Below are 21353 nucleotides of genomic sequence, written 5' to 3'. Positions count from 1 at the left end.
TTCCTTGTCTAACTCCTCGTTAGTCATCCTCCCACTCCTCCTCTTCCTCCTCCCAGTCCTCCTCTTCCTCCTCATGATGTTTCTGTATTCTGATCCACAGGCTAACAAACCAGTTTGACATATATTCTTTCCACCTCAGTGTTTACAGTCCCTCCACTTCTCTTGTTCCTATCCCCACCTCCCCCACCTCCCCCTCCTCCCCCCTCTCCCCCCTCCCCCATCTCATCCCACTGCATTATGACACTTGTTTCCCTAGACCCCCATTGCTCTCTCTCTGAAACACCCAGTCATTTCCCTCCACCCTCCTCTGGTAGCTGTGGCTGTGGAGCTTCTTCATTATTTATAAGAATCTAAAATTCTAATGAAGCAGAGAGAGCCGCTCCGTCCCAGCATCCCTGCCTCCTTCCTGCCAACGGTTGCCATGACAACCTGCTCTGGTCCTGGATGCACGGGGTAAGAAATCGAAGCTCGCTCCTTCATTGTGTCTCTCACTGCTTTTCCCAAATAATTTCCTCAAATAACACAAAATATGAAAAAACCTCTGCAAAATAAAGGCGTAGCCAACAACACTTCAAAATAAAAGCCTCCCTGAACGAGAAAAGCCTGGATCAACTAGCTTGATATTACCACAGTGCATTGCTGTTCATGACACTTCAGATGGATTGACGAGACTCAGATGAAGCAGAGTTTTTAAGTGGGATTTATTCCCTTTCAACATGATCAAATACTCAACATCGAGATCAATAGTGTCCTTGATAAATGCGTCGTGTCCACCTGGACTCAGTCGATTGAAGGCATGCACAGGCACAGACAGTCGGCGTCCGGAGAGCGATCGATAACAAGGCTGACAGGATTCATGCTAGCTGGATTATTGTAGAAAAAGCAAACAGGAAGCAGGTTATATTGAGCATTACAAACAGTCGGTTACCACATGGATACAAAAGAGAATATAAATATAAAAATACAAAGATCAGGTGTCAAAAGAGCTTTTACAAAAGAACTGAAATGATAAACGAGCGAAGGAAGAAAACCTGACGTGTATGAAGGTGAAGAACTCAGCATGAGCCGTTTCCCTCTCTGAACGAAGCTACGTGGGGGATCAAATCTACTCGGATTAATAGCTGGATGGGATTTACACGTATTCATCGTATCGACTGTCCGCCGCCACATCCCAGCGCGTCTCTGTCACCCGCTGGAGGACGCGGTTCCCCTCAGATGGAGCTCATCATGGGCAGACATTTCCTCAATGGATCTGTCCTGCTCGAGAATTCATCTTTGTTCTTGTACAATTGAAAATAACATAAATGAACAAAACTTGCAAAAACAACAACTAAACAGGATGTTTCACGAGTCAAAAGTCCAAATCAATCTGCATGAAACTCAAACATTCGTATTTTTTGCAGGTTTTTTTGTCATCTCTGTTTTTCCCATCTTAATCTCGTTTTCTTTCAATACGACCTGGAAGTTAAAACGCTGGGTTTCGCTTATCAGACGATTACAACTTAAAACCAAAACTCTGTTGAGCAACGTTCCAGTGACCAGACACTTTCTGCTTCACTAAAATCTGAACACTTCAGCTCCCCCTCATGGGTGTAGTTTTCTTTGTGCTAAGCTAAGCTAAACATTTCTTTGCCACTTTTTTTTAACACAACTTAAATCAACACGTGCCGTATGAAATCATTCAAATGAAGTCTGAATGATTTCATACGGCAGCACAACTGAAGATTAAAGTGGCAATAGACAACTTTTTTTTGCTAATTATCATAGTGACGGTAGGTTTTTTTTTTTTTAATAATGTAATAGGTGTAAAACAATGACATCATCGACACCGAGATTGGTTCCATGTGAGTTTCATTTTCACCTCACGGTAAAAAAAATAATTGTTCTGATTTACGGTGCAAAGCGTGATGCTAATGTGCAACCACAACAGGGAGAGGAGAGCTTTCTGTCCACAGTTAGCGGCTGCTAACCCTCCGCCCGCCGCGCAGGCGCCTGCTGCTGTGACGGTTTGTCTATTCCACGCTCCAAGTGTTACTTTTGTGCCGCACTTGTTGGGCTCTGGCTGAGCCTTCGTGACAGCGACAGGACCAGCCGGAAAGACCAGAGGGGGAAGTTGTCTATTGCCTCTTTGAATGGGACATTCGTTCGTAGCAACTAAAAGAAAAGTCACATTTCACAAAGTAACCTAGCAACCGTACTGTCATCCATGATTTTTCTGTCTTTGCTGTCAATTATAAAAAACATACACGATATTTTTCAGCTCTATTTGTGTCACAATTATCTGGTCAGTAGCTCGCTGGATTTTCCTTTTGCAAAAAGAATGATAGCCTAGTTTAATGAAACAACAACACATGAACTATTTCTCAGATACTAAAATTTACCTGGCGAATCTTGTGTTTTTCTGGCCCCGTATTCGCCCAGTTCCAGGACTGGCTCAAGTACAGCTCGGTTCTTAGTTTGGCCCACTAATATTTGTGGAGTACCTCTAAATTACAGACCCGCTATGTCCACGTACGGACCAGTTCTGCAAGTGACAATCTGGCCAACTTCAGCTAACGCTGGCCCAGAGCTGACCGCTACCGCCCTCCTGTGTGTTGAGATAATTCTCTCAGACACAAGATGATTTTATATTCAAAGAGATTAACGTGAACAAACATTCATAGCAGTTTTCAGTTCAGACGTTCATACTGAGAGTGCTAGTTATATGACCGTATAGAAAGATTTGTGTAAACAGTTAAGTTTCAATATCATAGCTACAATGTCAGCAAAGTTAGCTTTGGAAAACAGGAACACAAGAGCAAACGATAGTGCAAGAGATTAACAGTCAGTTGAATTTAGCAAAGTGAAAGAAATGTGAGGCAGTTGACAAACCACTGGAGGCGACTGAGAGGTAGCGCAAGCACGTGTCATACAAAACCATGTACACCACCATAGAAAAAGGTACGTGAGCTAGCATTCGCGCCGACATCGAGCTGGGGCTGTTAGTTGCATAATGTGAGTAGTAAACAGGCATGCTACATACAGTTCAGGAGGCGTGACCTTCACCCCCCGAGCCTCACCTGACCTCTAAGGCGCCGTCCGATTGGTTCACTTACGTCACTGCGTTGAACCTTCTAACCAGGTTAAGGTGAGCGGGTTTGACATATAAAGATCAAATACAGCCAATTAATTGGAGTCTAAATTCTATGGGCGTTCTCATACTAGCAGCCTTTAATTAGCAGTTTCTGACTAACTTGGCAACTTAGAAACATGTCTTCATGCTTTAAGACTGTCAAGTAGTTCAGCAGGTGTTTGTCTGCTAGCCTAGCATGAACGCCACTACCTTTGCTGACCTCACGGTTCGGTTCGTTCGACGGAGCCGTCAAGTATTTGCTTGGACCTGGCTTGTTGTGTTAGTAGGCTAACTAGCCAAGTTAGCTGGTTCATAAAATAAGAGGTTGCTTCCTAAATTTAACTTTAAAAAATAAATAAGAATCTGAGAGAGGATTGGGGAAAGTTTGAGCTGCTGTCAATCTTTGTGAATATTGAAATTAATTAGTATAAATGAACTTGAAAAGTGGAGTTATGACCACTCAAAAGTATGATGGCTCTTTGAGTCATCGACAAACTATAATTTAAGTTCTGGTTGAATTCATGCCGGTGACACAGTCACAAAGGTCTTTATCTGAATCCCTCATGCTGATATCATCCTGAATGACATTTGTTACTTGCCAAAAGGTTTTATCGATATTAGATGTCAAAACCACTCGCCATTAAATTTCATCTTCATCGCAGCAAACGTCCATGTGCAACTTTGGCGCCGGTCTCCACAAACGAGATCTTTCCAGGGCAGACATTTTACGATCTTTCTTTCTATTTATGTACAAAGTGCTACTCAGTTAGCTGTGTTGCTAAATGAGGCTACAGTCGTTCAAGCATTCTGTAATAAATACTGTAAACATGCAAAGGTTACAGGAGATGAAGGGCTGATGTAGTTAATACCAGTTTAAACCCTCAATGTCCCAGGGTTGACCTCGAAGTGTCTGTTGGGGCACACATTTCAGCTCCGCCGGGCGAAAAGTGTTTCTGTTTGGGTTGGCATACGCTCGGTGTTTGGCACAGCGTGACTTTGCAGCCATGGAAGGTGAGAGGACAAAGGCTCAAGGATGAGATGAGAACAATAAATTTAGCTCTTGGTCCAGACACCCCTGCTCAATAAAATACTGATACAGACCTGCTTTTTCAATTGAAAGTCTCATTTTACCTGCACCACGACTAAAATTAAACGAGGCCCAAAAGGTTTCAGAACGATAATTTCAGATGCCAGGTTTTCAAGAAGCTCTGCAGCCTGGAGAATGGCGAAATACTTTGAAGTCGCTTTATCATATTTGAAATCAGGACTAAACAAACCAACGCAGCCCCACCAGTGGTATTAGCTAAGGCTAACAGGCTGCTAATACACTGATAAGAGGCAAAACCAATGCTAACAGAGGCTAAAACACTGAGTTGTCAACACATAGTAAACAGATGCTAACAGAGGTTGACGTACAGTTAACACACTAACCCACAGCTAACAGACGCTAACCCACAGCTAACAGTAGCGAACCCACAGCTAACAGTAGCGAAAGGGCTATGGATTAGTTTACTCAAAACAGGGAAAGAAGAGTGTTTCCTCATTTGAGGTCGACGTTGAGAATTTCCGAATGTTTGCAGTGTCAGCACTCATGGTGTCACTACATCATCAGAGATGCGTCATTCTCCCGGCTGCAGCCGAAAAACTTCTCAACTTGCTGAAGCCAGAATTTTTGAAAGATTAAGAATTTGAATCCAAAAGTACACGGGAGTAAATCAGAGGAAAGTCAAGCTGGACGAACACAGTCACACTAATTTAGGACAAGAGCTGAAGCTAAACTCCTCTGTTCATTTGTAACGCTTTCAACATAAGATCACAATTCTTGAAGAGAAACACTGAAATAATTCCTTTTTTGGCCTGATTTCACTGATAACCACACCAAATGTGTTCACAGCGTCATCTGGAAACAACTGAGGACAATAAACTCCTGCCAGGATCCTAAAGCCAACAAATTACTTCAAAAATACTGCTGATTTGACCTCCGATGCTTCAGCTTCCACCATCTGTGTGTGCGACTGGACATCTCATCCAGTGATTGGTTTGTAACTGAGTTTCCTGGTTGATTTTAGATCACTTGTTCTTATTCATTTACTTTTCCACTCAATGGAAATGGATGTGAGGGTACAGGTGGTCTGGTGCTCTTCTGTGACCTGAAATTTATGTCTTTTCAAAGTTGCAACTCAGTTTTTAGTTTTCGAATGCATTGGTACCTGGACTGTTGTCCTCACTTTCAACTCTGTGAGTGCTCTCCAGGGATCGTTGGAGTGTGTTGCACCAGCTAATCGTAAGCCCAAATATCAGTTTGTGTCTTACAAGTCCGCTCAAACCAGTAATTTACCATTAAATCACTCAGTTCAGTTGCTAGGTAACCCCTGCAGCACCACGCGGTCAGAGGCAGCCAACAGCTGCAGGTACAGCGGAAGCTAGTGCAGCAGCACAACCTCCACAAATGTGTTTGTAGGCACTGAGATATTCTCAGCCACATTTGATGTTTTTTGTCACGCTTATTTGCATCGTGGTGTCGTTTCAGCTTCAGCAGTTTTTTGTTTATTTGGCTGAAATCCCAGTCAAACCGAAGCTGGCAGCTGAGACGATAACATGCTGACTTTAGACGTGGGTAGATTCTCTTTTGCTCCGAATCCTGGATATTTCCCTCTTGTTTTGGTGCTTTTATCAGCTCACAGATGTCCCTCCTCCCTGATTTAATGTCCTTCATGTTGTGCTCAAAGTACAAAAAAAAAAGTGATAAAATAGCGGTATCTCAAAGTGCTGAAAAACGAATTTGGAAAAAAGCTCAACCACAATGTCGGGCTTTTGTGTGAGGCAAGAGAGGAAACGCTCCCCTCTCCCTCCTGGATACGAAGGACCAACGCTCTTGTTTGTATTTTTTAAGATGAAACTCTACTTCGCGTTCATCTGAACACTTCAGACTGAGTCGTGTTCATGCAGGTGAATGTATGATGATGCTAAGCCAACCAAAAATCACATTTAGCCATGGAATCATCGAGTGCTTTTGGAAGTCAGGTCATGTGCCCACCCGGCTCCAGGGGAGCAACTTGACCCGTGTGAGCTGGTCCAGCGAGCACCAGCTGATCCGTTCAGCGAGCGTAGCTCCACCCAGACGGTAAAATTGGAGCAACTGCGTTTAATTTTGCGAGGATATGAAACAATTTTGCAGATTTTTTTTTAAACTTACGAACGGCTGCTGCAACAAACTCCTGCCACATTAAACCCCAGTTGGTGGAAATTATCTGTGCTGTTGGTCTCGCTCATCCCATGAGTGTGTCTGAGTGTGTGCGGAACAGGAAGTGACGTGATTGTTCATGGCGATCGATGAGGCAGCAGCGATGAACGTGGGTCAGTCCACGCACGCGGTGTGTGTGTGTGTGTGTGTGTGTGTGTGTGTGTGTGTGTGTGTGTGTGTGTGTGTGTGTGTGTGTGTGTGTGTGTGTGTGTGTGTGTGTGTGTGTGTGTGTGTGCGCGCGCGCGCGCGCGTGCACCGTCAACACCAACAGATGGATGCGAAACACCATTTTCTCCGGTCACTTTTCCCTCTATTGAGGTACAAAGACGGTTGAACTGTCGCAGCATCTCAGTTCTCTTCAGTCTCTCCTCTTTTTTTTTTTGGCATCAAAAAGTGAAAACCACGTTGCCCAGTTGGCTCCAGTCACTGGTCCAGTGGCAGTGAGGCTCATATAATCCCATTTCTTTCCAGACAGATGTCCACATCCATGACAACACAGGTCCACTGACCGATCGTGACGTGAACAGGGAAAAAAAAAAGCAGTTTGTAGACGAGATAAGCCGCTGCCGGACAATGAGTTGAGCATCTGGGATCCATCCTCCTGTTGAGAACCGGATCAGGTGCCAGGAGCGGGTTGGTCGGTCTTCCGGAGGTAGAGCGTCAGGCAGACCATGCTCGTCATCGTGCAGCAAGAAACAACAGCAAACAGGAATTTGTATTTGTTTTTCATCCGGTACAGAACGATAGTGCTGGGAGGGGTAGGTGTTGTCGTGGAGGTCCAGAATATTTTATCCAGATTTTTATATCACTGGAGGGAAAAGAGATTTACAGGGTTCGTTAAACCTTGGAGTCAAAATGCTAAGTTGGGAGAGAAAAGGAGGCTCGCTTCATATTCAGGACGGGTGGAGATTCTGTGGACGTGGTGAGTTTGAGTGGCGTCTCAGGACCTCCAGGCTTGAATGAATAATTTAGAAACGAGTCTCAGAATGAGAGCACAGACGGAGGGAGGCGTCAGTCAACGGTCGCTGCTGTGACGGGTCCTGACTGCTTTGGTCTGAACCCTTGACCTGACACCCCCGCTGAGCGGCCAGCTGGTGTGCAGGTTCATTATTCACCTTGTAAATAACCTTTTTCCCTTGTCAGTGCCCCCATACCTGGGGGGTCGGCTCCTGTACGTTTGGGCAAAACTAGAACCTGTCTGACTTCAGAAAAAACAAATGAGCCGCTGACCTCAGAGCTGCATAGCGAATTAAGAGATTTAAACTTCTGCAGCGCCTCCTAGTGGCAGAATATCCCATGACTACATAGCCATGCTCCCAATAATTGTTTAAATATGTAATACCTAATTTGGTTAAATACAAAAACAGCTAAAATACAGGCCACGCCCACAGCGCCGCAGCAAATATTGAGGCCAACTTCATCAAAGCCGTACAGAAAATCAAAAATACGATTCGATGCTCAGAAAGAGAGGAGCAAAGAAAAACCTGATGAGGACAAAAGTCCAACGCGAGGGAAACCTGCGGCGGTCAGCGTCTGACTGGAACAGAACTACAATTTGTTCAACCCCAGGAAGATGTTGGCGTCTTTTTTCAAACTGAATGAAATTAAAAAAAAGAAAGAAAATCATCTTCAGCGTCATCATCTGGTGGAATAAAAAGTTACTTACATCCCCAGTTGAGGACGATGGCCGCCGTGATGATAGCGATCCCACCCAAAATGGAGACGATGGACAGCACCATGGCGTTGCGGCCTAAACGGTGAGCGCCGTCAATGTTGCCTTGCTGCAGACTGTTCCGGGACTGAAACACAAAACACAGGATGAACTTTCAGCTCCAGCCAACAAATGACGGCTCGCCATTCTTCCGTGCTCAACACAACAACAAGCGGAGGCGAACACGCCTTCTCCTCATCGACTGAACCAAAATGTCAGCTCATATTTTTATTTCGGTTCAATTTAAAACAGAAAATGTGAGAGGATTTTTTTTGTCACAATTAAGTTTCCTCACTCGAATATAAAGATACTTTTATTTCAAAGAGCCATTTACTGTCTGGCTGATCTCTCTACAGTTTCCGGCCGTACCATCACAGAGAAGGTGAGGGCGACGATGTTGATGGGCCACAGCGGGCAGAAGCAGGACAGGATGGCCAGGATCAGGTAGTCCCTGGGCTTGGACCCGTCCACCGGACCCTCTATGATGGTGCTGGGCTGGCGGGTGAGGGAGGGCCTGGGTGACCCAGCTGCAATCGAGCTGGATCGGCTACCCAGACGAGGCCGGCCATTGGAATGGCCGCCTGGTTTAGCGTGATGCTGTTTGGGCGACACGGAGGGCACAATGGGAGGAGAGTCGGCCACGACGGGACCGATGCCGTTACCTGGAGATGAAGAACAGAGATGGCGAAATAGTTTGAAGTCGAAAGCTTTGAGGTCAACAGTGATTCCTCGATGAATGTGAAAGCTGCTGCTCCTGATCCAGAGCAGGTGGGCAAACCCTAACACCTGTTGGAGATGTGATTTCAACACAATGTGCCAAAAAACTACAAACAGACCAAAAAAACCTCATCCCTGACATGACCACTTCCTGTTGGACGACAAACAGGCGTCATCCCTGACAACAGAAGGAAAAGTAAAACAACAGGCAGATGCAAAGAGCAGTAGCGAGCATGGGGGGGGGGGGGTATTTACTGGTCTCCATGTTGTCGCTGATCACTGTCAGGTGATCCATGTCGACTTGTTTGCCCTCAGGAGCGTCTGTTGTCGGGGGCGGGGCTTGTTGCTCCATGGTGGCTTGTTGACACGTCACAAGGGCGTGGTCAGCGTCTCCGTCCGTCTGCCCGTTGACTGGCTGGTCCGGCTGCTGCGGCACCTCCATGCTGCTGGGTGGCGCTGGGACAGGTGGAGATCAGGTGGTGCAGGTGTAGGTTGCTAGGAGGCTGAGGGCCGACTCACTCTGAGGGGGGAGACGCAGTTTAAACGATTACAGAACAGACGACACATTTAGTCTAGAACTTCGAGCCACTGAAGGCCAGCGGACATTTAACTGCTTCCTATGTATTGATTTACCTGCAGAGTCAATACCTGCCATGTCATGTGACCTACGGACGCCAGATCAGTTCGAGACACTGGTACTGGACCAAATTATAGCACATGCCTCGATTTATTGCATCTCGTGTTTTGTTATATGTCGTGCAAAATATCCACACACTGTGTCTGTATATATTTGTCATGAGCTTCATGAACTAAAAAGCTGCCTGTGGCGTTTCGTCACATCCAGTGAGAGCAACAGTCATGAGATCAGTTCTGTCGTCGGTTCAATTATGGCCCGGGTCTTTAAAGGAAACTCCATTTTAGTCACTTGTGAATCGGTACATATTTTTGGAGCAGTTGTGGTTTCCAACTCTCTGCTGGCATCACGGCATGCGGCCACAGCTTCAGCAGCATCGGTCCCGTCGTTGTTTGTCGATCACCCTGCAGGTTATGAGGTTCTGCCTCCGGGGAGCGAGGAGATGTGAGAGAATATTGAAGCAGCAGCAGACGTTATTACAGACTTCTGCTCGGCTGCTGCCAGGGAATCTTCTCTCTAATGACGTTCCAGCGAAACAGAGTTTATAGAGGGAATGAATCAAAATGAACTCCATCTCTGTTTCTTTAGGATTTAAAAATGGAGAATCAAGTAGTAAATCTTTCAGAAACACAACTGCTGTTTACTGAAACACGTTTCAGTATTAAATCAGGTGAAGCGATGATTCTGACGTATCACATGATGGTCTTGAGCCAATGAAGTCAATCAGGTGATTGTTTCCGCCTGCGGGAGCTCAGCGTGTCAGCTCACGTTCCCCGTTGACTCTCAGACGCACCAGCGTCTGGTAACCGCCTGCGGTGGCTTGACTTCTGTCCTCGTCTGTCCAACAGGGCAGGAGGCGAGACTGTTTCTCACTGTCGTCTGCTGGGTTGATGATTTACAGCGGTGAGCAACTTTCTCGCTGCCGGCCGTCCGGCATGGCTGCTCACAGTTTGAATGAACTTCAGTGCTGCCACAGTTCCAGGCTGCTGATTCAGTCTGAATCCCGATTCTTTCTCTGTCTTGCATTGTCATGATTAGATGCAATTTTTGGTTGTTTAAATATTCATCTTTCATGCATGAGCATGAACTTGAACGCTGTTCTTGCAAAACTTGCAAAAATCCCCCAATGAAAGGTGGTAAATCTGTTAATATAATAAATAATAGGGTCCTAACTTGACCAAACTGATCATGGACCCAGTATTTTGACGCCATCCAGACCCTCGTGCTCGTCTGTAGCACCAAAAGCCTCATTTTGGTCGCCAACCTCAGCAAACTTATGTCCCCCTGTTCTTTAAAGGAACGCGGCAAACCTTAGGGTTCCTAGTCACTACCATTGGTAGTGCTAAGCTAACTAGCAGTCAGCCAGTCTCTGTGGTCAATAACTAGGAAGTGTTAGCATACCTGAAAAGATATCAAATAGATCAGCTAGCAATGAAGTAAAGAGTATTCCATGTAATATTCAGAGGAGGTACAGTGACGTAAAAGCAGGAAAAAAACGGGTAGAAATAAACCTCGGAGATGTTAGCTTAGCTACTAACAGCTAGCTAGCAGCAAAAGTGCTTGATGTCTGACTCCTGGAGCGGCAAGCCATCGAAGAGCTGGTCTCTCACACACACCCCACCGCTCCGTCGCAGCGCCTCCATATTTACACGCCGGTGCACGGCAACCTGCTGCTCCGACTCATTCTAATGATTAATTAATTAATTTATTATTATTAATCATGTTTATTTCTGGAGACTTGAATGTTGGTGCTACAGCAGTGAGGCGCTTTCACATCAGAGGCTCATCGATCTGAGCGACCGCCTGCAACTTCTCCCAATGTTTGGAAGGAAACGTGGACATAATTAGCCGCCAGACTAGATTGATGACTATCAGTTGATCATGATCATGACCGATAACAATCACCTTCCGTCCATTTATTTAAATCGGAGGAGGAAAGTACGCTCGTCTGAGGTTTACATTTTCTTCCATTAATGGTGAGCTGTTCTCCAGATCATCACACAAACGGAACACTGTGGCTTTTTGTTTTCCATTGCACATTAAAATACGCCAATCAAATCACCTGAGTTGAAATGATCAGAACACACACAGGGAAGCCGATCAGGAAGATCCATGGTGATGTAAACGATCACGTAGCTGAACGCAGCACGGATGAGTCAGCGAGGCAGGAAAGCTCCTCCCACATGTCAGTGTTAACTGCTGGGTCCACTCATTCGTTCAGTTACCAAAGGTTTGAGGAGGTGTATGATTACTGGAGCGCTCCCACTTGACCTCCACGTACCCGCCGCAGCGTCTCGCTGTCATTCTCCCTTCAGACCTTTGTGGACATCATTTCAGCAGATCTGACCTTTTAACGTGCGATCACAACTCTAAAGGCCATTGTCAACGCTGGTTGTTACACAAATAAACTGTCTTTACTTTCCGAATGGTTCCACCGGTCGTCTCTGCGAAAGGTTACCAACTCATTATTTTCTTACTGACACAGACAGAGGAGGTGAAAAGTCTTTAATGAAACGCTGAGCGACCGTTAAAGGGGCTCGAGGCCTTAACAGCCGACTCTCGTAGCAATTAACCTGCCGTTGCTGTTGCTCTTTCTTGCTAATTGGCGAGATTAGCAGCAGCTGCACTGAGCAGTGTCAGACTGTCAGGAGCTAGCAGGGAGGAGAAGATGGAGGAGACGACCATTAGAGCCATCAGAGGCCGGTTCTTCATTTCTGCAGCAACAAAAGCAGCAGCAGCAGTAACAGCAGCAAAGGGAGCAGTGGCGGCAGCAGTGGCAGCAGCAGAGGTAGCAGTGGTGGCAGCAGTAGTAGCGGCAGAGGTAGCAGTGGCGGCGACGGCAGTGGCAGCAGTAGCGGCAGCATTAGAGGTGGCAGCAGCAGTAGCGGCAGCAGTAGCAGCAGCATTAGAGGTGGCAGCAGCAGTGGCAGCAGCAGTAGCGGCAGCAGTAGCGGCAGCATTAGAGGTGGCAGCAGCAGCAGTGGCGGCAGTAGCGGCAGCATTAGAGGTGGCAGCAGCAGCAGTGGCGGCAGCAGTGGTAGTAGTGGCAGCAGTAGCGGCAGCAGTGGTAGTAGTGGCAGCAGTAGCGGCAGCATAATGACTCTGCTAACCTTTGTCTGATGGTGGATCCACGTCACAGTGACATCTTGTTAGTTCTGGTCTTTGACTATCTGCAGATTTGTGGGTGTCAGCTGACATGCGGCGAGATCTCCAGTGGAGGGTTTTTTTAAGATCGTAAGGATCCTGATTCGACTTCAGCTCATAGAGGCTGTGAGGTATTTCAGCTGAGACGATCATCTCCCTTTGAGCAACACAATCAACGAGAAGAAATTTAAAATTCCAGACTAAATTTATTCAAAGAACAAGGATTGTGTGTGGAAAATGTAGGCTTTCATCGTATAGAAATGAGAACTCGAAGTGTCCTCGTAAACGTGTGGGGTCTGACTAATACCTGGAAGACATCAGACTCGTCAGAGTAATGAAACGTAGTTAACTACCGTCACCGGTCTGCCAACCGTCCAGGACTGGACTGCACTACTGAGGCACCTTCTGGTAGTAGCAGCTAATGTAGCATAGCGATGCTACAGTCCAGAGATGATGAAGGTCTCACCACTGCAGGGAGGCACGTCAGCAACATCAAATATCTTGAAAAGACATCTAGGTTGCATGAAACAACCCGAGTATCACAGTAAAGCCATGTATTTGTGTGTAAATTGGTAACTACGGTTTGTTAGTGAATACTTATATTTACAACCTGTAGGTTATATTTCCATACTGTGATACAATTATTCTAAAATACTCAGTATCCCAAATTTCAACTGATAAAGCATTAGTCTTGGAGAAGGAGAGAGCTGGAAGAGTGTATGTCATCATCTCTGATGAGCAGCTGTTCCTGGTTTGAGTTTGTCTGTTGTCATGTCATCGAGTCGTCCAGTGAATAAGACAATAAAAAATGGGCTGGACTGATCTTAGCCACGCCCCCGGAGGTGTCGAACTCCCCGTAGAACATGCTAATGATGGGCTGGCTTCCATCAGAATGAGTGACCATTTAGAAGGTATTTATTCTTGTGTGTGTGTGTGTGTGTGTGTGTGTGTGTGTGTGTGTGTGTGTGTGTGTGTGTGTGTGTGTGTTCGTGATCATCGTGGGTTGATATCCTGTCCCGGTCCAGCCCTGATGGGTGTCTGATAACTAACATCTGTGGTTCTGCTGTGGTTCCTCCAGTTCGCGTCTCATCTCACAGACCTGCCACTTTGACTTCATCACGTACATTCAGGTGGCATCCATGTTAGCGCACATGAACTCGGGGACCAAAGATTCCTCGCCATTTTGCCTCAAAAAGGTTCGAATCTTGATTGACTGAACTCCTCTGATCATCAGTCATCATCCACCAGTGGTTGATGACAACGAATTTGATTCTTCTGAAAAAAGAAGCTTTTTCTTTAAATACATGAACGTGACAGAAGTTTTCCTTTGAGTCCATGAAGAGACATGAGAGCAGCAGCTGGGAAACTGGGCCATGAGAACATGAGCACAATCACGCTGATACATAATTAACACACACACACGCGTGCGCTGCACCACCATCATCAGACAAGCAGGAAGGTAAAATCCAGATGTGCTGGACTGGGAGGCGACACACCCACTGAGTCTCTGCAGCAGCAGCAGGTTTGACTGGTGAGGTGTCAAAGCGGTGAAGCGACTCACCTGGTTCTAGTCGACAGGAAGCTGCAGCCTCATTCTGCCTCTGCAGAGGAAACGCCAGCTACAATCCAGCTGAGAGAAACACGGCAGGAAGAGGGAATGTGACGCAGAATTGTGATGAAAGCTGCTGGATCATCGGCGGCTTCCTGCCCTCATTTGTCACTGAGATGTTTGTTTCTGATGATGCGGAGCAGCGCTGCAGCAGCTCACTGCAAGAGTGGAGGCGAGGGGAGGGGTGCTCGGAGTGTGTGAGAGTGTGTGTGTGTGTGTGTGTGTGTGTGTTCTCTCAGGAACTGCCTGTCAAGCGACTGGAATCTAAATCAGAGCTCGTTTACATTTTCAAAATAAAAGCCTCAGGATTTCCCTCGTGAATTAAAGTCAGCAGAGTAATCTTCAACTGGATTAGCATCTACATTTTTACATTTCTCCAGGCCTGCGGACGCCACAGACAGGGAGGAGAAGACGCCATGAGATCCAGCCCCTTCTCTCAGCTTCCTTTTGTTTTATAGATTGTTGACAACATGAATATTGTTATTAGGGTTTGATCCTGTCGGGGTGGGGGGATGTGACTCCAGGGGGATGTGACTCCAGGGGGATGTGAGTCCAGGGGGCTGTGACTCCAGGGGGATGTGGCTCCAGGGGGCTGTGACTCCAGGGGGATGTGGCTCCAGGGGGCTGTGGCTCCAGGGGGCTGTGACTCCAGGGGGATGTGGCTCCAGGGGGATGTGGCTCCAGGGGGATGTGACTCCAGGGGGATGTGGCTCCAGGGGGATGTGGCTCCAGGGGGCTGTGACTCCAGGGGGCTGTGAGTCCAGGGGGCTGTGGCTCCAGGGGGCTGTGGCTCCAGGGGGCTGTGGCTCCAGGGGGCTGTGGCTCCAGGGGGATGTGGCTCCAGGGGGCTGTGGCTCCAGGGGGATGTGGCTCCAGGGGGATGTGGCTCCAGGGGGCTGTGGCTCCAGGGGGATGTGGCTCCAGGGGGCTGTGGCTCCAGGGGGATGTGGCTCCAGGGGGATGTGGCTCCGTCCTGGATGAGCGGCTCCAGCTGTCATGAGACGAGCCTCAACGTGACGCCGGGTTTGATTTTGCAGACGTCTGCACTTGAAGTTGCAGATCCGTTGGCTCATGTGGTTCATTTTTCTTTAAGGTCCAATTTACACGCTGGGGTTTTCTGGATTAACGCAGGCGTTGATATTCACAATATTTAAACCTGACACACGTGGACTCAGAGACTCAAACACGTCTCAGACAGGACAGGACACCAGTGGGCGGCAGCCTTCTGTCTCCACTGGTCCCTGTGGAGAGACACATTATTTATTGATAATGACATCAAAATGAGTGTGCATACACTTCCCCAATCACTTTTCCCAGTGACGTGTTGTGTCACATCTGTCTGTGCCTCCAGGCTGGTGGTGCTCCGTGTGAGACGGTGCCGTTGGTACGTTTGTGTTTTTTTCTCAGAGGCTGACAATCATCAGCTGCTTCTTCAGTGCGTGAGAGACAGTTGTGCTTTTATTTTGTAAAAAATGCACACACTTCCTGCATGGTCTTGTGTAAATATGGAGAACTTGGAGCCTTTTTTGCTGCTGGTTTGTGCTGACGGAGCACGACCACAACAATGCACCAGTCTCAGGCTTCAGGGGGAGAAGGCAGGCGTTCTGCTGCTCATTCCTCTTCTTCCCGCGTGTCGATGAAGCCACATAAGATCGAGCCTCTTGGCCACTTCTTCCATGAAACACTCTGTTCTGTCCAGTCACGTGTGCATGTTTACACCAACAAATATTCCACCTGAGCATTTAAATATAAACGGAATATCTTGAAACTGTTTGTATTAAGTGCAGTTTTTCTTTCCCCGAAATGTTCCAACAGACATGATGTTGGATTCACTTCCTCTTTTTACCGCATGCTCGTATCCCTGCTGCGTCATGCATCAGTTGGCCTCCTACCGTTTCTCATCAGTTCACTTGAAACGAAGTCTTATCACCATGATCAGTCACCGCCCTCAGCGTGAGGCGCCGTGAGCCCCGGGGCGCAGGGGGACATCAGAGGGATGGGTCACCCACGGCTGCGCGAGGCTGCCGGGGGTGACCCGTTGGATTTAGCGGTTATCATGCTGTTTTATTACACACACACACACACACACACACACACACACACACACACACACACACAGATATATGTTTGTGTGTGTGTGTGTGTGTGTGTGTGTGTGTGTGTGTGTGTGTGTGTGTGTGTGTGTGTGTGTGTGTGTGGACCACCACCGACGACTACATGCGTCCTTGTCACATGCAGAGTTGTCGTCCACATTACAGGCACCCACCAGGGGGACGCGCAACTAAGCTGGAGGCAAAGTAGCAAACCCAAGGGCTCTGGGTTGCTAGGCAACACAACATACTGCTGCACTACATGGGCACAAATAAGTTGCTTGAATTTATCAGACAGATTTTCGAATTTCCAAGACATCAGGTTCCTGCTCTTGGGCGGCCCCTCTGGTGACGCGCTGCAACTGCAGCTCTACTCTCATTGCTGCTTTTCGTCTCCGAGATCCAAACGTGTGACATCATCCATCGTTTATCCTTCTGTTCTGCTGCAGCGATAAAATCGGGGAAAAAATCCAGTGCAAAGACCAGAAAAAACTAAAACCGTTTGACACCCTCGCCAGCAGACGAGCGCACCTGTTGCATTTAGCTCCGCCCACCCAATGACGCAGGAACCACTGACGAACCTCCAGAAGTCTCTGATGATTTGGTCCAATCAGGGGAGTACCGGCGAATGATCTGAGGTCTTTGCTGCCCTCGAATGGACAAAGCAGGAACTACAATTACCTGCTTTCAACTCAGGACGCTCGGCATCACAACATCCGGTACATCCTTTCAAAATAAATGAGAATTAAAAAAGACATTTAAGATGCCTCAGATCATAACTCATTGTGTTATTATTTATGATCATCATCTTTATTTAGGGTCCAGGCCGGAGGAGACCGGGGCCTGTCCCAGGACCAGCAGGTCTGGGCCCCTCCTCTTATCATTCAGGTTTTATTTTTCCTCCGGTGTAACTGGCACTGCACCCTTAACCTGTAGTACATTAGCGGTACTTGCAGCACTGGTACTACCAGGTGATGCCATCGGGGTTCTTCCACAACTTTCACATCAAGTTGTAGCATTTCAAAGTAGGAAGTTGTCTGTTGGTCAGTAACTTTGTTAACGTGCTAATGTTGAGTGGTTCAGGCAGAAACTGACAAATGCGTGTTTTGGTTTAGTTTTGTGTGGATCTCTGTCTCTGTTTTCCTACAACAGGAAATTCTACTGAATCGTTTCAAGTCGCTCCCCCTGACTCGAGCGACAAGATGTTTTTATTGTGAAAGCACGCACAGGGAACCGTTTCCTGTTTGTTTTGTTGTGGTTTCCTTCTGTTTCCGGTGTGGATGCCGCCGCGGCTGTCTGAGCCTCCAAAATGACTAAACTGCAGCTGCTGAACGCCTACCTGACGGAGCGGCTGGCGGTGGTGGTGAAGGAGATCCTGGGCGTGGTGGAGGACACGGTCACCGAGTACCGGGAGGAGACCGCCAGAGCCAAGCGGGAGAACGAGAGCCTGCGGCGGCAGCTGCGGGACATCCTGCTACTGGAGGCCGAGACGGAGTGGCTGAGTAAGTGCTGAGCTAGCTAGCTCCGAGGCGAGCCGGAGGCGTCGGCGCTCCAAACCGCGCTGAAAAACCGCCCGGTTAAAAGGTTGGAAGCGTTTTAACGTGAACCCCTCGTTGATGTGAGATGTTCATTTTTGCCTGTGTGGTTCAAGAACAACCTCTAAATTCGGCGACGGTGAAATAAACCAACACCTTTAGATTTGATGAAAAACTGTTGACTTTGGACGGGAATGTTCTCATCACTTCCCATTTCCCTCCATCAGTAGCGTCACTGGTGGGAAGTTCGATGTTCTGAGAGTCACTAAACTGAGCCGAGCCGAACCGAACCTTTATTAGTTCTCAATGCTGACAATCTTGCATGTTCGCGATTATTCTGAGCTCTTTCTTTATTTCGATGGAACAACTCATCATTCAGTTGGAAGCTGCACAGACATGTTTTGGAGGGACACAAGCTAAACATCCGTAATGGTAATCACCAGTTTCATTGCGTCACAGCCATAACACACGTGCTTCTTCCTAGAAGGGCAGAGTCAAGTCATAAATCTATAGAAACACACACAGCCAGCTCACCTGACCTGGAGTCTGTCCTGGATGTTGTAGGGTCCACCAGGTCCAGTGCTGGTTTTGCTCCTGAGCAGCAGCAGCAGCAGCAGCAGCAGCAGCAGCGCAGTGATGCTCAAGAGCCCGACTCCACTCTGAACCAGACCAGACCGCCGCCACCGCTGCCGGCAGTCAAGCAGACCCACGAGCAGGTGCTGACTGTCCAGCTACTGTCGGTCCAAAGTGAGACGCCGCAGCCTGCCGACAGGAAATCGGCCGAGCCCAGGGAGTGTGTGCTGAAGGCGGATCTGTATCAGGAGGCGTTGGGGAAGGCGTCGCCACTCCCGTCTCACTCCACCGTCAGCCCACCTGTCGCTGCCCCTCAGATCCACGTGGAGGCGCCGCCACTCAGGGTGTCGACTCCCCTCGTAGTCAAAACTGAACCCGAAGAATACAAGGTGACGCCCCCTGAAGGTCACACGGAGCGCGGTGACACGGTGACAGCGAGCAGACACACGTCGCTGGAAGAGTCGCACGTCAAAGCGGACGTGACAGCGGCTGTGCGACTTGAAGGTCACAGGAACAACACAAGTTCTCAGGAGACACTTCCAGCTGACAGCGGTGCCACAGCTGGTTACGTCCCTGAGCTCGTCCACCGATGTCCACGCTGTGGCGACGCCTTCAGCCATGCCGCCAGGCTCCGCCTACACCTGGAGCAGAAGCGAAAAATGTATGCCTGCGAGTGGTGCTGCAAGTCTTTCGCACAGTCGGCTGACCTCAGGCGCCACCTGCGCACGCACACCGGCGAGCGGCCTCACCGCTGCACCTACTGCTCCAAGAGCTTCAGTCAGCGAGGAAACCTGCGGCGCCACTTGCGCATCCACACGGGTGAGCGCCCATACAGCTGCCCGTACTGCTGCCGCACCTTCAGCGATGGCGACACCATGAAGAAGCACAAACGCACGCATTCAGGAGAGAAACCGTACCGCTGCGCTCAGTGTACCAAGAGCTTCACCAGTGCCAGCGGCCTGCAGGTTCACCTCAAGAAGGACATGTGCTTTGGTGCTAATGCGTGATTGGTCAGGGGGGCGGAGCAAGGCAGCAGCGGTGAGGTCGCTCAGGAGAAAAGCTCAGTGAGCAGGAGTGAGCGTTCAGGCGCAGCAGCCACGTTGTTCATCAACTTCAAAGTGCAAATCTCTGGTCTCGAAGCAGAATTCTGCTGTTTTCCCTCTATTTGTGTCTAAATGGTTAATGATGACATCATCAGTGTGATTGGGTCCACGTGGCGTCGCTTGTAGTGACGAACTGACAGAATCATCAGCAGCGTTCCAGGATTTTGAGCTGATAAGTCATCAGATTTGCAGCGGTGATGATGCAGCAAGATGACCACCAGTGAGGACGGCGACTTCCTGTCCCTCAGACCCGCCTCCATATTTATTTTTCTATTTATTTCAGGAGTTTGGAACTGAACTGACTGATGAGTGTCTGGAACCTGAAAGGCTTCAGGCCTCAGAGTCACAGGTAGCATTTCTCCGCCGTTGTTAGGAGAGTCTCAGGTTTGGCGATGGAGATGAAGTTTGACTCCCGTCATTCGCTTTCCTGGCTCCCGCCCATCCGACAGGTTTCTCTGTTGCCGTGAATTCAAGCTGGACTGACGCTGCGTTTGTGGACCAACGCGCTGCAGCTCAAAAAACTCCAGTACTGATAAATCGTCCGCTATCCTTCACATACTCAGAAACAAAAGAGGAGCCTAGGTTCTGTCAGAAACTTGCCGAATGTGCATCCAAAGTAAAAACATATGTTCTGTAAAATGTCACAATTTTTATCCTATTTATTTATGAGAGCCTGAACACGTCGGCGACAGAAGCTGTTCAGTTTTCTGAGTGAGGCACTGAAAATACAACAAATTGATCTTTTTTTTAACCTACAAAATTTGGATTGTCAAAGTGTTCCTGTCTGAAGGCGGATGTGGTTGGGGCGATGTGTCGGTGGGTTCTGATGAGAACCGATCTGCTGCTGGCTGGTGGAGAAATGATCACATATCAATGAATAAATTAATATATTGTCTTTCATGTGTAGTGCAGACAGTTCATGTGTGTCACGTCCAAACAGGAAGTGGCGTGATGAGCTGATCAGAGACGGAGGCGTTCCAGCTTTGTAGTCATTGAAAAGTTGAAGCTTTATTTTGCACATTTCGTGTCTCACTTCCTGAAGATTCTTCTGGTGCCTGCATTTCCCACAATGCCCTGAGACTCTTAACCATGCTGACGCAAGCTGTGCTAGTAGCCGCTAACGTAGCCTCCAGTAGAGGAGAAGTCTGGTCAAGTCATGTCCTAACGCCGCAGATTGTTGTGATGATTCAACCTCGACCCTCGCTAATGCAAGTGACATCACCACTGATGTCATCGGCTCCCTCCCAAGCCACAGACCGGTGTAATTTTTGGATGAAGTGAGGCGACAAGTGAAGCGCAGAACGTCACTCTAGAGCGCCACCTTGTTCCGGAGACGTCTGGCTGCAGCTCGCATTTCCAAATATTCCCAACAACTTTCCTGGCGCCTGTTTGACCTCCGTTGGGGCGTTTGAGGGAATGTTGGAGGTTTTGATGCTTTTAGCTTGAAGCAACAGTGAACACCTGGAAACACGCTGACCACGAGCATCGCTGCAGGACACCGTTAGCTTAGCTGTGGCTGTTGGAAGTTATTGATCCTCACTGATCAGCTGCTATTTGGTTTGGTTTCTGTGGTTCCACGTAGCTGTCGTGTACACGGAGGATGCTGAGGGGGAACCTTCCTGCTGTAGAACCAACACTCGAGTCTCTGACCGGCTAAATCTTTATTGATTCAGTCGGTCGTCTGCGTTCGACGCTCGGCTGATCTCGGCTGATGGCGAAGGCGGGTGGCCTTAGCTCATCAGCCGTGGAGCTTCTGAGCCAATCAACAGTGAATGTCCGTCGATCTTCTCGGCCTCGTTTCTGTGATTCTCAGTGTTTTGTATTCATGTGCCACATCTTTTTTAAGGTTGAATAAATGTTGAAACTGTGGTGTGGATTCCT

The 21353-nt window shown here is 48.1% G+C and overlaps 2 protein-coding genes across 2 annotated transcripts; one reads left to right on the top strand and one right to left on the bottom strand.

Annotated features, from left to right (window-relative positions):
• Positions 1-687: 687 nt before the first annotated feature.
• Positions 688-14369, bottom strand: LOC147244589 (uncharacterized). The gene is made up of 5 exons (XM_086185371.1): positions 14124-14369; positions 9040-9304; positions 8437-8729; positions 8023-8155; positions 688-7164 (listed from the first exon to the last, which is right to left on the bottom strand). Exons 2-5 carry the CDS (start codon positions 9224-9226, stop codon positions 7157-7159), a joined length of 621 nt encoding a protein of 206 aa, XP_086041497.1. The 5' UTR covers positions 9227-9304; positions 14124-14369; the 3' UTR covers positions 688-7156.
• A 3134-nt stretch (positions 14370-17503) lies between these two features.
• On the top strand, positions 17504-20370 carry LOC147244588 (uncharacterized). The gene is made up of 2 exons (XM_086185362.1): positions 17504-17763; positions 18361-20370. The coding sequence occupies exons 1-2, from the start codon at positions 17571-17573 to the stop codon at positions 19374-19376; spliced, it is 1209 nt and encodes a 402-aa protein (XP_086041488.1). The 5' UTR covers positions 17504-17570; the 3' UTR covers positions 19377-20370.
• The last annotated feature ends 983 nt before the right edge of the window (positions 20371-21353 follow it).

Source organism: Aulostomus chinensis, chromosome 18 (assembly GCF_037954235.1).
Source record: "Aulostomus chinensis isolate RoL2024-O1b breed Wild chromosome 18, RoL_Achi_v1.0, whole genome shotgun sequence".
Lineage (NCBI taxonomy): Eukaryota > Metazoa > Chordata > Actinopteri > Syngnathiformes > Aulostomidae > Aulostomus > Aulostomus chinensis.
This window is presented reverse-complemented; position numbering and strand designations above follow the sequence as displayed.

Coding starts and splice junctions, on each gene's coding strand:
- LOC147244589 (XM_086185371.1), bottom strand. CDS start 9,226: ATGGAGGTGCCGCAGCAGCCGGACCAGCCAGTCAACGGGCAGACGGAC. Junction 8,730..9,039: donor CAGCGACAACATGGAGACCA/GTAAATACCCCC, acceptor CTTCATCTCCAG/GTAACGGCATCGGTCCCGTC. Junction 8,156..8,436: donor CCCTCACCTTCTCTGTGATG/GTACGGCCGGAA, acceptor TTTGTGTTTCAG/TCCCGGAACAGTCTGCAGCA.
- LOC147244588 (XM_086185362.1), top strand. CDS start 17,571: ATGACTAAACTGCAGCTGCTGAACGCCTACCTGACGGAGCGGCTGGCG. Junction 17,764..18,360: donor GGCCGAGACGGAGTGGCTGA/GTAAGTGCTGAG, acceptor TGGATGTTGTAG/GGTCCACCAGGTCCAGTGCT.